A 13,987-nucleotide genomic window follows, 5' to 3' on the forward strand; every position below is an offset into this window, starting at 1 on the left:
CTGGGCCTGAAGTCCCCCTGGGGGCCCTGCCTTGTCTGTAAGGGCCAGCGGTACATGTTGGGGAGCGCGTATCAGTCAGGACGAGGTTAGGCTGTCCTAACAAACGTCACCCAGCAATCAGAGGCATGCAACCACGAGGCTCATTTCTTGCTCGTGTCACGTGTCCACCGTCGGTCAGCTGGGGCCCTGACATGCCTGCAGCCACTCCAGGACCCACGTCACTTCTGCTCACAGTTCACTAGCCAAGGCAGCTCACGTGGTTATGCCTGCTTCAAAGGAGGGTGCACGGGGCGTGCAGTCCTCCTGTGTGTCCGAGATGCAGGAGGGTCAGGAATACCTGGGGACCAATACCCGTGATCACCAGAGCAGTGAGCCCAGCTGGCCCGGCCTCGCTCACCCTGGCAGGTCCAGACCCCAGGAGGTCTAGAGCGGCTGGTACATGGTTGGGCTGGATGGTGGAGACCCCGTCCTCCTGAAGCAGCCCTGGAAGAAGTGTAGTGGTGGGTGAGTCACGGTTCTCCAGAGAAACAGAATCTCTGTGTATTGATCTAGCTAGAGAGGAGGTGGGGGAGGGGAAGGAGGGGGGAGAGAGAGTAGAGAGATTGAGAGTGAGATTTGTTACAAGGAATTAGGTCACACAGTTATGGAGGCTGAGCCGTCCCAGTACCTGCAGTCGGCCAGCTGGACCCCCAGGAGAGCTGATGTTTCAGCTGGAGCCTGAGGGCAGGAAGAGACCAATGTCCCAGCTCGAGGCCACCAGGCAGAGGGCACGTCCCCTTATTTGCAGGAGGATCAACCTTTTTGTTCTATTCAGGTCTTCAACGAAAGCACCCTCATCCGAGGACATCCTCACAGACACCCCCAGAATAATGCTGACCTATCACCTGGGCACCCCTGGGCCCATAAAATTAACCATACCAAGCAGTGAGCACCGTTACACAGGACTGCCGTCCGGGCAGACCGGAATCTGGAAGGCAGGATGGCTTTATTGCTCACGGTGGGGGGGGGGGGGGGGATTTGTTCTCAGGCCTGAATTCACGCGGAGGCGCATTATGGGGAGAGCTGGCTCTGCCCTTTCACGGTGAACGTGCCTCTGCCTGGGTGTTTTTCAGGCAGAGCGGCGGGGGGGAGGGGGCAGTTTGCTAACCTTTTGTCACGTGCACTTGTGTGTGAGACTCCACTGGGTGGGTTCCGTGCACTGTCTCATCCCACGCTGGGGAGAGGAAATGCCGGGAGCAGTAATTCTTGTCGCCTCTCACATCTGCAACTGGGGAAACGGAGGCTTAGAGGGGTCAGAATACTTGGCCAAGGTCACTTGGTGGGGTCGTGGTCCAGCCTGGCCTAGTGCTACTTCCATTCAGTGGGCGGTTTTTAGCGCCTACTGGGTTCCAGCACTGGGCCGGGCCCCAGGGACACAGAGTTGACTGGGATGTGCCCCCGCCCCACCCCTGACCCCTCTCCATCTTCCTCTGCCTCTCTGCTCCAAGCAGGATGAGCCCATGACCCAGAGGACTGTGGACCCCTGAGCTGCCTTGCAGCACAGAGGTACCCCCAGTGGCCCCCGCAAGCCCCACCACTCAGGCCTTGGCCTCAGCCTGGGTAGAGCTCTGAGCTGCCCACATCACGGGGCAGCCCCTTGGCCATTCGCTTCTAGACGCCTTGGGCTGAGCACTTCCTGAAAGCCATTCTCCTCCTGAGATGCTGGCTCTTCCCCACTGATCCTGTTGCTTCCCTCAAAGGCAGCCTCAGATTTCAGGTTTAGGATCTGTGATGGTTAATTTTGTGTGTCTGCTTGGCTGGGCCACAGTGCCTAGAGAGTTGGTCCAGTACCCGTCTCAGATGTCACTGTGAAGGTGTTTTTTAGGTGAGATTAGTATTGAATCAATAGACTCTAAGTAAAGCGGATGACTCCCCCCAATGTGGGTGGGCCTCATCCAAACAGTTGAAAGCGTTACGAGACTGAGGTTCCCAGAGGAAGAAGCAATTCTGCCTCTAGACGGGCTTGGACTTGAGCTGTCGCATCAGCTCCTCCCTAGTCCTCCAGGCTGCTGGTGCGTCCTGCAGAATTTGGACCTGCTAACCTCCCCAATCGTGTGAGCGAATTCCTTGGAATAGATAAATTCTGTCTCTGTCTCTCTCTATTTATCCTCCTACTGCTTCTGTCTCTCTGGAGAAGCCTAACTAATACAAGTACAAGGTCTCACCACAAAATCAGGTGGCCATGTAGTCTGGCTCACGAGGCACCCATTTCGTTCCCCTGAGTCTCTGCGCACAGACCTCTCTCCTGAATCCCAGAGTCAGCATCTCAGCTACAAACTCAACATCTCACGTTGACATCACACCTCAGCCTAACTTTGTCCATACTTGAATGTTTTCCCCTCGCTCCCCAAGCCTTCTCTCCCTCTAGCGTTACACATATCAGTACAATGAGCCCCCATTCACCTCTCCCTGACCTGTGTCCTGTGTTCAGTCATCCAGTCCCGCTGGTACTGCTGGCAGAATCCCTTCTGCCACACCTGTCCACTTCTGTCTACTTCCATCACCCTGGAGCCAACCTCACTGTCAGCTGGGCCACGGCAGCATCCTCTGCTCCCATATGCCCCCAGTTTTGAAACACAAACAGGATCCAGTCCCACCCTTTCGAGAGAGAACCCTCAGTTCAAATGTCATGTGCTCAAAGAAGCTTTTATTTCTTTTTTCTTGTTTAATTTTTATCGGGGTATAGTTGGTTTACAATGTTTTGCTAGTTTCAGGTGTATAGCAAAGTGAATCAGTTAGACATAGGCATATATACAATCTTTTTTAGGTTCTTTTCCCATCTAGGTCATTACGGAGTACTGAGCAGAGTTCCCTGTGCTGTACAGTAGGGCTTTATTAGTTAGCTAGTTTATGTACGGAAGTGTGTGTATATCAATCCCAATCAAATAAGCTTTTCTGATTAGCTGTTATTCTGCACACAACCATCCTGAAACTCCATGGCTCAGGGTGGCAACAGTATTTTACTATCTCTCAAGGGTTCCGTGGGTCTGGAGTTTGGGACGGCTGGGCTGGGCAGTTGTGGATCAGAGCCTCTCAAATGCTTGCAGCCAGAGGGCTGGAAGGTCTGCCCTGGGCTTCCTCACAGCACCAGGGATATAACACTGCCTACAGGTGGTTGGAAGCCCCAAGGGCAAATACTTCACTGAGGGGATGGCAGCTGCCCCACCTTCGATGGCCCAACCTCAGAAATCACACAGCGTCATTTGTGATATACTCAGTTGGTCAGCACAGCCACAAACCCCACCTGGTCTCAGTGGGGGAAGACATAGACCCACCTGGCAGTGGAAGGAGGGTCACAGGACTGTAGACATACTATTTAAAAAGTACCACACTGGCCATCCCTGATTCTGCACTCTAGTGCACTGAATGTGTCCTCACAGCTCACGACACAATTTGTAATTTTATATCTACTTCTTGACCATTTGTGGAATGTTTAGACCTAAAGGTACTCAAGGAAGGGCAGGAAATATGTCTGTGTGTCAGTCTGCTCAGGCTGCTGTATCAGAGCATCGTAGACTGGGTGTCTTAAACAACAGACATTTATTTTCTCAGAGGTCTGGAGCGGGGGAAGTTCAAGATCAAGGTTGTGGCAGGGTTTGGTTTCTGATGAGGGCTCTCATCTCAGCTTGCAGACAGCTGCCTTTTTGTTGTGCTCTCACATGGGGGAGAGAGATGGACAGAGCGACTCTTCTGTTATCTCCTATTACCAGGGCACTAATCCTGTCATAAGGGCCCCACTCTCATGACCTCATCTAATTACTTCTAAACCCCAATTCCTTCTTAAAGGCCCCATCTCCAGATACTGTCGCACTGGGAGTTAGGGCTTCAACGTGTGAGTTTTTGGGGGATGCAAACGTTCAGTCCATTACAGTCTATTTGGTTCGCCCGAATTCTCCCAGTGTTTGGAACATAGTGGAGATCAGTAAATACATGATTGAGTCAAAGTGTCATCAACTAAGGGATACTGTTGCTATAAAGATCACAACATGACAAACTAAGATAATTCTTTGTTTGCTGGTTCTCTTGAACGCCGTTCATCACCACTCTCCTCCAATAACCTCTGTCACACAAGAGCAAAGCCAGAAAGGGCATTGCAGTAAATTAGCGATCAACTCTACTGCCAAGGTGGTCCAGCATTATGGAAAGTCCACAGTGCCTCAGGCCATCTGCAGCCCACCTTCCTGAGGACACGGGGTAGTTAACCCGGTAGAAAATCCATTTCAGTTGGCAAGGGGGAAGTTGGAGTGACAGTGTTTATAGTTAATTTCCAGAGAATGTTGCCAAGCCCCCCCGGGAAGGGCACTCTCCGCCCACCTGGCTCTCTGGATATTATGTTACTCACAATACATGAGCTGGCATGTGAATCCGCCGACTCTGTCTTGAGGAGGGCATGTGCGTCATCCTGCGTTGCCTGGGCAAACGAGCATCGCCTAGCGGAGCGCACGTCGCCGTGGCAATGGCGCTGGATGGGGTATGATAATGAACACGCCCTCACCCCTGTCATTTCCTACCTGTAATGGGAAAGAGGGAGACTGAGAGATGAGAGGGAGCATGAATAGCCCTTCACAGAAATCAGCTGGGCTCAGAGAAACCCTGCCTTGCTGTGAACTCTTTGAAGTGACAGAGTGGCACTGACGGCTAGAGAGAAACCAGAACTCCCCAGGGCCCGCGTTTTCCCCATCCCAGACTCTGGCATTGCTGTTGCCTCCTGACTCCGGTGTTGATTATGTTGTTTATCAGAGCAGGGAAACATCCGGAAGCCAGGTGGGCCGAGAATGTCATCCACGCTCACTCCAGTGGAGACGCTGGGGGAGACGGTCTGATCCTCGGGCTGGTCATGGTGGCACGATCGCATCACACGCTGGTGCTCTCGGGGGGAGCTGGACTCGGGGACCAGATCCCTGGTTCGGGTCCCACCTCTGCCCCCTGGTGACAGCACGACCCACAGTGGGACATTCAACCTCTCTTTGCTTCAGCCCCTGAACTGCAAATTGAGAATTGCTCACTGGGAGGGTTCGAGTTAATACGTATAAAAGTATGTTGCAGGGTACTTAGCACATAAGGATAATATTAATGTTCGCTATTTTCATTATTCTCATTATGGCAAAAGCACAGATTACTTGGGCAGATTGGGAGAGTGGTCCGGAATGGGGCTCAGCAGGAAGGGCGTCCATCCGTGAGCAACAGATGCAAAACCTTACTGGCCTTTAACGTGGGTTTTGGCTTTTCAGGGCTGGAAAGGAAAGGAATAAAGCGGACAGGTACGCGCTGGATCGCCAGGAGAAGGCGTACTGGCTGGTGCACCGATGCCCCGTGAGTGCCACCTCCCCCCTGGTTTCACCCGTCTCTTCCTGCGCCCGACCACTCCCAACCTTGCTCCCCATCCCCCTTTTGTGGCTCATCTCTGCCTGGAGCTAGAATTGAATCTGCAGGAGCTGTTGCTCGCTGTGGAGTAACATCCATGGGCCTCTGGCTGCAAGAGGAAATTCACCGTCTGGATGGAGTCCGCCCGTGGCCCATCCGTTGCTGTTAGGACTGAGCGCATTTCCGTAGCGGAGGGACCTGAATGAGTCTGCCTCGCGTGAGGGCTAGGACTCGATGCCTTAGAAGAGGAGTGTAAGAAGGAAAAGGTAGGACACGTGTAGGGAACCGGAAGCCGCCTCGCCGCGGCCATGCCGTGCGTCTCTTGCTGCTGTCCTTTTCCTCTCCGGATCCGGTCCCCGGCAGAGATGGGGGCGGGGATAAATGTGTGCTCAGCCTCATGGCTTAGAACACATGGCGTCTCTGGCTTTGGGACGTTAGGTGGCCTAGAGGCACAAGCTGGACATGCGAGATGCGACTTGTAGCGGCTCCTTACTTGGGAGGGAAGCCGCGTCCCCAGCGCGGAGAAGCAGGCTGTAACCGCCACCCACCGCGGGCGCCTCTGCCGCCTCGGTTCCCTCCCGCGTCAGACCCGTGTGCTGCCTGCCGGGCACTGGAGGTGGGAGAAGCGGAAGGAATTCTGCGAAGTGGAGCATTCGGAACACACGTTCCTCGTCTTCCTCCTTTAGTTTTCTTGCCTGACCGGGAACCAAGTTCTCAGAACCGGAGAGCGAACTGCGTCCCTCACGGGGCCAAAGCTTCTGGAGTTTTGAACTTGGAGCCCATCAGACTTGGGCCGTTTTGCTACTTTTCTTTCTGCATCCAAGACAGGCAGCCGTAAGGTGTTCCAGCTGCGAGGACGTTGGTTCCGATGCCTTGTTGCCGAGGTGAAGGCCCTGGGGTTGAGGCGTGTTTGCTTTTGCTTGGTTCAGGGCACCTCCTCCAGTTAGACCACGTGGCCGACGCCCGACGCAGGTCCCCGGGGGCCTGAGCGGAAGGCTGCTTGGCCGAGCACAGGGTCCTGGAGGTCAGAGCCCACACCCGCCGTCCCGCGGGTAGCGCAGGAGTGAGATCTTTGTGTGCGAGGGAGGCAGGCCGTGCTCAGCCCGTATTGTCATCAGATCCTGAAGCCGGGGGGGACCCTTGGTGAGGAGAATGGCGAATGGTGGATAAGCCTCTCAGGTGGTAAGAGGCGCTGGTGCCCCGTGGCACCCGTGACCGAGGCGGTCCTGCTCCTTGTAGGGTGGGAAACGGCCTCTGTATCACGTGTGGAGCCTCCGCGCTGTGGGACGCCCGTGCGCCTGCATCTCTTGCCGGGCGACAGAGTCTGTGCACGCGAGCTGCCCTGGGACCCTCTCCTCGCCTCTGTCCCTGCAGCCAGGAGGTCTGCAGGGACACGACGAGAAGCAGATTATCCGCGTCGTTCCCAGGCCTCCCGGGGCAGCTCTCGGCCCCGACGCCGGGCAGGTGGCCGAGTGGCTCTTCCCTGCGTGATACAGAAGCACAGACGTTCAACAGTGTGTCCCTGACAGTGGCTTCTACCACCACCTCCCGCACGGTCCCCACTTCCTCCACCTCCATCGCCTGCGTTGTCACGGTCACCGTCACTGCAGACCTGAGTGGAGAACTTGCGGTGCCCCGGGCTGTGCGCCAAGCATCGTCCTGCACGCGCTTTCTCGTTCCACCTCTGCGGCCCTACCTGAGAGGCTACGTGATGAGTCCCGTTTTGCTGATGAGGAAGCAGAGGCCCAGGGCTGCTGCTGACTTGCCAGTGACAGCCAGTGAGTGAGCACCGGGCCACCTGGACCCACAGACTGCAGAGCCTTCCCTCCTGGTCTCCATGCTCCTTTGCCTCTGGTGACAGTGTCACGTGATGTTGTGCGTTTAAGGCCTTTTGTCACCTCCTTGGTCACTAGAGCATCACGTGGTTGCTGCCACTCTCACGCACATGGTGCCGGGTTCAGAGGTGCCTGTCCCTCACTGGCGGCACTGGGGGGCCCCGTGCAGGAGGAAGCCTGCTGTGCTTGGAGCAGACATGAAGCTCCCCGGACACAACACCTCTCTCCCCGCCCCGCCCCCTCACTGCCGATCCCCTCGCCCAAAACCGGACCAGGAGTCGGGGCCGGGCCGGGTGGCCCTGGCTCCTTCTCTCCCTGACTTTCGTAAAGCCTTCAGCCTCTCGGTGGCCCAAGGGCGTCAGGATGACGGATGCGTCCCGTTTGAAGAGCGTCCGGTTTGAAGTCTGTCTCGGCTGGAAACTGAGCAATCTGACCGACAACGCAGCAGCCCAGGCGCTTGGGGGCCGTCAGACCGTCTCCAGGGGCCCCAGACACACTGTCAGCTGGGTGGGAAGGAGCCAGCCGGGCAGACAAAGCATTTGGCTGGGTGGGGTGACTGTAGCCAGCTGCCGTACTTACCGAGCACATTCATCCCCTGCTCGTTTGTCTGGCCCTGGATCCGCAAAACCTTCCCGGGGCCCTGAGTCTGCACCAGCCGGGGAGCCGGGCGCCGGGCGTGATGTAACAGCCGAAGGCCGCTGAGCACCTGCCACGCGCCCGGGTTAAGCCCTGAGCCTGGCTGATCCCAGGGACCTGACGGAAATGCTGTGACATAGGGGTGTCATTGCCCTGTCGTTCAGGTGGGGAGATCGAGCCTCAGGAAGCCGCAGCGGCCTGGGCAGCGCTGGGACGTGAACACACCTCTGTCTGGCATGCTGCTGCCATGGAAGGTGCGCCCACGGGCGGGCCCCTCTCTCAGCTCAGGCAGCTCCAAGTGCAAACTGCTGACACTGGAGAGCCATGTTCCTCTCACACTTTTCCCCAGCGGAACAGGGTACAGATCTGGGCACGATGCAAACGAAGGTTCATTGTGTAAACGGACAGAAGGAGAAACGGTTCCTTTAGAAAAGTCATCTCGGGGCCCCCCGTGCATTGTTGCTGTGCCATCTGTGGCATCCGTGTCTCCCCAGGATACAGGCCGCTGACACGTGGACCATGGGTACAAGGAGGATGTGGTCCGGGGACAGAGGCGGCCTGTGGCACGTGCGCTCTAAGTCAGGCGGTTGCTGGTCTGAGCGTCGAGCTAAACGGCCTTTGTTTCAACCACAAGTGCAAACTCTCACCCGAGAGGCTGTCTGTCCTCCACTTCCTGCTGAGGGTGGACTGAATGTCCAGAGAGGGGCAAAGTAAATTAAGTTACAGCTCCGTGACTGAACACTGTGACACTATGAAAATAATATTTTCGAAGGCCATTTATGAACCTAGGAAAGGGGTCTGACATACAACGTTTTACCATTAAAACAGGATGGGAGAGTCCATCGACTCTGATCCAGATTAAGAAAAAAAGCCCCAAACATCCGTTTTGTGAATTTCCACCCTGTGCCAGGGGCCTAGGAGGCAATGGGGGTCTTTCCACTGGGAGCCGAGACAGACATGGCCCTCAGGGAGCTTACAGTCTGGTGGAGGGGCTGAGACTGGAACACACAGATGAATGTGCCCTGCATGGGTGCGGGGACAGCTGTGAGGGCCGGGGTCCTGCTTCAGGCCAGGGGTCTGGGGCCAGCTGTCCGCGGAAGTAACGTTCACGCCAACATCAGGCTCCTCCAACCCTTCCCTCGAATTCTGTGTCTCCCTGCGTCAACCTCGTCTCTCTCTCTGTCCCCTGTTTTGTTTTGTTTTTAAAACTATCTGGTGTTTTATTCATTCTTTGTTTTCTGTGCCGCGCACCAAAAAGGTCCAAACTGTACGTCAGGGGAGAGAGTAATGGTGAGAAGAGGAGAGAACAAGACAAGGGACGGGAGGGATGCGGCACAGCCACGTGGCACCGGGACGCGGCACCGGCGCCCACCCCGGCCCTGCTCCGGATGCCGGCTCTGGGACTGTCCCCTCCTCGTGGGCAGCCCTTGGGGGTACGAGGGTCCTTTCCTAACCTGAGTTAAGGAGCCGTTAGCAAATTGTCTCCGGCTTTTGCGTCAGGGATGTTCTCGGGCACCACGCCTTGGCATTCACACTTCCTCCAGCTGGAGGGGGTGGTGGTGGGCTTGGCGTCTCTGGGCAGGCGGGGCTTCCTGCACTTGGCCCGGGCTGCACGCGGCTGCGCGGCTCCCTGTCTGCTGACAGCCCACCGCCAGGCCACCGTGGCCCTTGTGTCCTGTGCGCCGACGGTCAGCTCTGCGGTATCTGCGTTCCAGCTGCCTCTTGCATCCCAGAAACTGTGTCAGCGGTGGCTCTGGTGACTGTTGTGGAGAACAGAGACCCCCATGCTACCTGGTGAATGAGTGGATGAATGAATGAGTGCGTGAGTGAATGAGTGCGTGAGTGGGTGAATGAATGCATGCATGAATGAATGAGTGAATGATGAATGAGTGAGTACATGAGTGAATGAATGAGTGGATAAGGGAATGAGTGAATGAATGAATGAGTGCGTGAGTGAATGAATGAGTGTATAAGGGAAGGAGTGAATGAATGAATGAGTGCGTGAGCAAATGCAGCCTGGGAGTCTCCCCAAACAGCAGCAGGAGAAAGGCAGCCCTGTGGAGAGTTCTGAAGGCAGGGCCCCGGGGTGGGACCGCAGCTCGATGGGAGCAGCTGAGGGGTGGGGAGGGCCGGCGGGGACCGGCCGCAGGACAAGGCCCGCGGGCGGCTCCAGCTCAGGGTCCTGCGCCGGTTACACAGGTGCACCGTGGAGCAGCGGAATTCACATCAGTGTGGATCAAGTTCAGAGCCAAGAGTTGGAGAAGGGGTCCAAGACGCGAGCAGACGACTGCACGGAAGCCCCTGAGGCTGGAGGGCCTGCTGGGGGGCAGGGGCCCCGAGGGGGGCAGCGTGTGCGTGTGCGTGTGCGTGTGCGCGTGTGGCTGTGCCGGTACGTATGTGTGTGAGCTGCAGATGTGAGCACATGTGGCTGCGTTCGGGTGTGAGTGCATACCTGTGAGAGTGCGAAAGAGCGATGATGTGAGCTGTGAGTGGGAGGGCGTGTGTGCACGTGAGCGAGTCCTTGAGTGTGAGAGTGAGTGTGTACATGTGAGGAGTGTGGGAGTATGCGAGTGTGTGTGTGTGATGTCTGTCTTCCGTCACCCTGGGGGGATTTCTTTGTACCAGACGGGTGTCCGCACCAAACAGAGGAGGTGGAAGACCCGAATCGCTGGCCTCGAGGGGCTGAGAGACCGAGCGGGGCTGGCTGGGGAGGCCTGATGGAGACAGGCACGCTGAGGCCAGCTTTGGGCCAGGTGTTCACACACGCGCCCTTACGATGCACACAGCCGTTGCTTGGTAACGGTGACGCCCTGCTGACAGCTTCGTACTCCATCGTGCGCTAAACCCTCACAAGAACCCGACAGGCAGGAGGGGTCGTCTGCGGTTCCCAGGGTGGGAAGGGCAGAGAGGAGAATAGTTTCCAAGATCTTCCTCACAGCTGGGAAGTGGCAGAACCGGGATTGGAACCTCTGGGTGCCTGACGGAAGCCTGGACTCTCCAACACAATGAACTGTAGAGCGAGAAGGGAGTCGGGAGTCCCACGTGCCAATCCCAGTGAACTCTGATTGAGTTTGCAGGTTGTTTATCCATCTGTGCACCCACCCTCCATCCATCCATCCACCTACCCACCCCTCATCCACCCATCTATCCATCCATCACTTATCCATCCATCCATCCATCCATCCGTCCACCTACCCACCCTCCCTCCCTCCCTCCATCCATCCATCCATCCATCACCTACCCACTCTCCATCCATCCATCCATCCATCACTTATCCATCCATCCATCCGTCCACCTACCCACCCTCCATCCATCCATCCATCCACCCATCCATCCATCCATCCATCCATCACTTATCCGTCCATCCATCCGTCCACCTACCCACTCTTCCTCCCTCCCTCCCTCCATCCATCCATCACCTACCCACCCCTCATCCACCCATCCATCCATCCATCCATCCATCACTTATCCATCCATCCATCCGTCCACCTACCCACCCTCCCTCCCTCCCTCCATCCATCCATCCATCCGTCCACCTACCCACCCTCCATCCATCCATCACTTATCCATCTATCCATCCGTCCACCTACCCACCCTTCCTCCCTCCCTCCCTCCCTCCCTCCATCCATCCATCCATCCATCACTTATCCATCTATCCATCCGTCCACCTACCCACCCTCCATCCATCCATCACTTATCCATCTATCCATCCGTCCACCTACCCACCCTCCATCCATCCATCCATCACTTATCCATCTATCCATCCGTCCACCTACCCACCCTTCCTCCCTCCATCCATCCATCCATCCATCCATCCATCACTTATCCATCCATCCATCCGTCCACCTACCCACCCTCCCTCCATCCATCCATCCATCCACCTACCCACCCTCCCTCCCTCCATCCATCCATCCATCCATCCATCCGTCACCTACCCACCCTCCCTCCATCCATCCATCCTCCCTCCCTCCATCCCTCTCTCCATCCCTCTGTTTTAGGTTCTGGGGATGCTGTGGTGGTGGAACAGCCCCATGAAACTCACCAGCTCACCTGGAGAATCGTGCACACCCCTGTAGCTCCCCACAGGCTGGGCCACGCCCCTCAGCTTGGCCTCACGATCGGCGGCTTGACCAAGGTCCAGAGTTAATCAGAAACCGGAGACTCTCCCAGCAGCGGTTCTTATGTCGTTTTTCTTTTTGTTTCCCCACTCAGCCGGGAATGAACGACGTGCTGGACTATGGCCTGGACCGAGTGACCGATCCAAGTGAAGTTCAGGTAAAACAGGTAGGTCTCTGCTGCGTACGCTGGGCGGGGCCTAGGTCAGGGTCTCAGGCTGGGAGGGTGTCCACATGTCTGTTGTCTGTTTGTGTCTGTGGGGCACTGGTACCTCCCCTTTGAGACTGCCAGAGAGGGGAGGCCTATGGGCTGTGTGGTGTCAGAGCAGGGAGGCCATGGCAGGGGTTCTGGTCAAGAGAGACTGGAGTCGGCAGTGTGCAGGTCAGAGCCAATGGGATCTAGATGGCTGGCTTTCAGACTTTTCTGAGTCACTTCCCCCTTTGAAAACCCGATGAAAGTTATGAACCCATTTCACCCAGGGGTGTGCAGATAGGCATTTCAAACACAATTTCTGCCAGTCCCCCCTCCCCCGCCCCGAAGTCTATAGGCCCCAGGCTCACAACCCTTGAATCAACTTTGGGTTTAAACCTTAATCCGCGTGACAGGACCTGGACTGTCCCACTTCTTTTTGCATCTCGTTGGGTGGGATCTTTGCAAAGATTCTCCTGTGCTTTTTATTTTAAAAGGACCCTTTCCCCCCAGTAGGCCACCATTGATGATGGATGGCAGATTTCCTAAGATGGGTTTTTATTTAAAGAAAGCTGGTGCAGAAGCTGCTGAAAGAGTGGGCATCCCGGTTAGGGTTTCCCGCCCATAGCACTGTTACTCGGGGCCAGACCGTGCTCTGGGGGCTGTGCTGTGCATTGTGGAGTGTTCAGCAGCATCTCTGGCCTGAACCCCCTGGATGCCAGTAGCTCCGAGCCTTTCCCTGCCTGCCCCTCAGTCCCAACTACCAAAACTGTCTCCAGACTTTGTCCGGTGCCCCCCGGCGGGGCTGAGAACCACAGATGCCAGTAAACCAGCCTCAGCCCACGTAAACTGGCGGTAGGTGGTTTCCTTGCTTTCTGTCTACCGTTGTCTTTGGGCAGCGAGGGGTCAGGGGCCTTGTTAGCCTAGTGTGTCATCCGTGAGCCATTGCCTGAAGCCCTGGGCGGGAGCCGGGGGGGTGAGCCCGGAAAGGAGGAGGAAGGACGTCGAGGGGCAAGAGGAGGGCGCAGGCCAAAGCTGGCCCGGAGGCTCTGACTCGTGTGTGCTGCCCACCGGGACCTGGAACTCAGGATGGCTTTGGGGACCCCCCCAGTGTGTGGGCTGGAGGCTTCGGCTGGAGTCCCCCTGGAGGGGACGTCGCGTCCCCAGAGGGCATCCCCCGGGGCCGTTGCTGGGACCCTCATCCGTAATTCAGAGTCACCCTTCCTTTGATGCACGCTTGGCACTGTTAGCCTTCAGCGGCCTTTCCTACGTTCCTCTCGTCAGATAACAGATCATTGCCAGGGCCTTGTCAGGCTTGGTTACCAAGGAAACAGAGTCATCAAGGAAAATACTGAACCCGGCTGGGAGATTTGCAGTTATTAGGAATCAGGCAGCTGTGGAAACCTCTGTGGTGTGGTGGAGGGGAGGGTGGAGGGGGAAGGCCCATCGCTCGCTCGGACCAGGCGCTGCTGTGTGTGTGTGTGTGTGTGTCTGTGTATATGTGTGTGTATGTGTATCTGTGTGTATATGTGTGTGTCTGTGTCTCTGTATGTGTCTGTGTGTCTGCATGCGTATGTGTGTATATGTATGTGTCTGTGTACGTATTTGTATGTGTGTATATGTGTGTGTATGTATGTGTCTGTGTGTATATGTGTGTGTCTGTGTGTGTGTCTGTGTGTATGTATGTGTCTGTGTACGTGTGTGTATGTGTGTATGTGTCTGTGCGCGTCTGTGTGTGTATGTCTGTGTGTCTGTGTATGTGTGTCTGTGTGTGCACGTCTGTGTGTGTATGTATGTATGTGTATGCG

The 13,987-nt window shown here is 56.3% G+C and overlaps 1 protein-coding gene across 2 annotated transcripts in view; it reads left to right on the forward strand.

Moving 5' to 3' along the window:
• RGS9 (regulator of G protein signaling 9) overlaps window positions 1-13,987 on the forward strand; it is a 66,309-nt gene that overhangs the window by 19,037 nt on the left and 33,285 nt on the right. The window contains exons 8-9 of one of the 2 annotated variants that reach the window (XM_060133798.1): window positions 5,271-5,352; window positions 12,087-12,158. In XM_060133798.1, coding sequence (XP_059989781.1) covers window positions 5,271-5,352; window positions 12,087-12,158 — 154 coding nt within the window. The remainder of the gene's footprint in view (window positions 1-5,270; window positions 5,353-12,086; window positions 12,159-13,987) is intronic. The other variant, XM_060133799.1, reaches the window with a different exon arrangement.

This window comes from Lagenorhynchus albirostris, chromosome 20 (assembly GCF_949774975.1).
Source record: "Lagenorhynchus albirostris chromosome 20, mLagAlb1.1, whole genome shotgun sequence".
Taxonomy (NCBI): Eukaryota; Metazoa; Chordata; class Mammalia; order Artiodactyla; family Delphinidae; genus Lagenorhynchus; species Lagenorhynchus albirostris.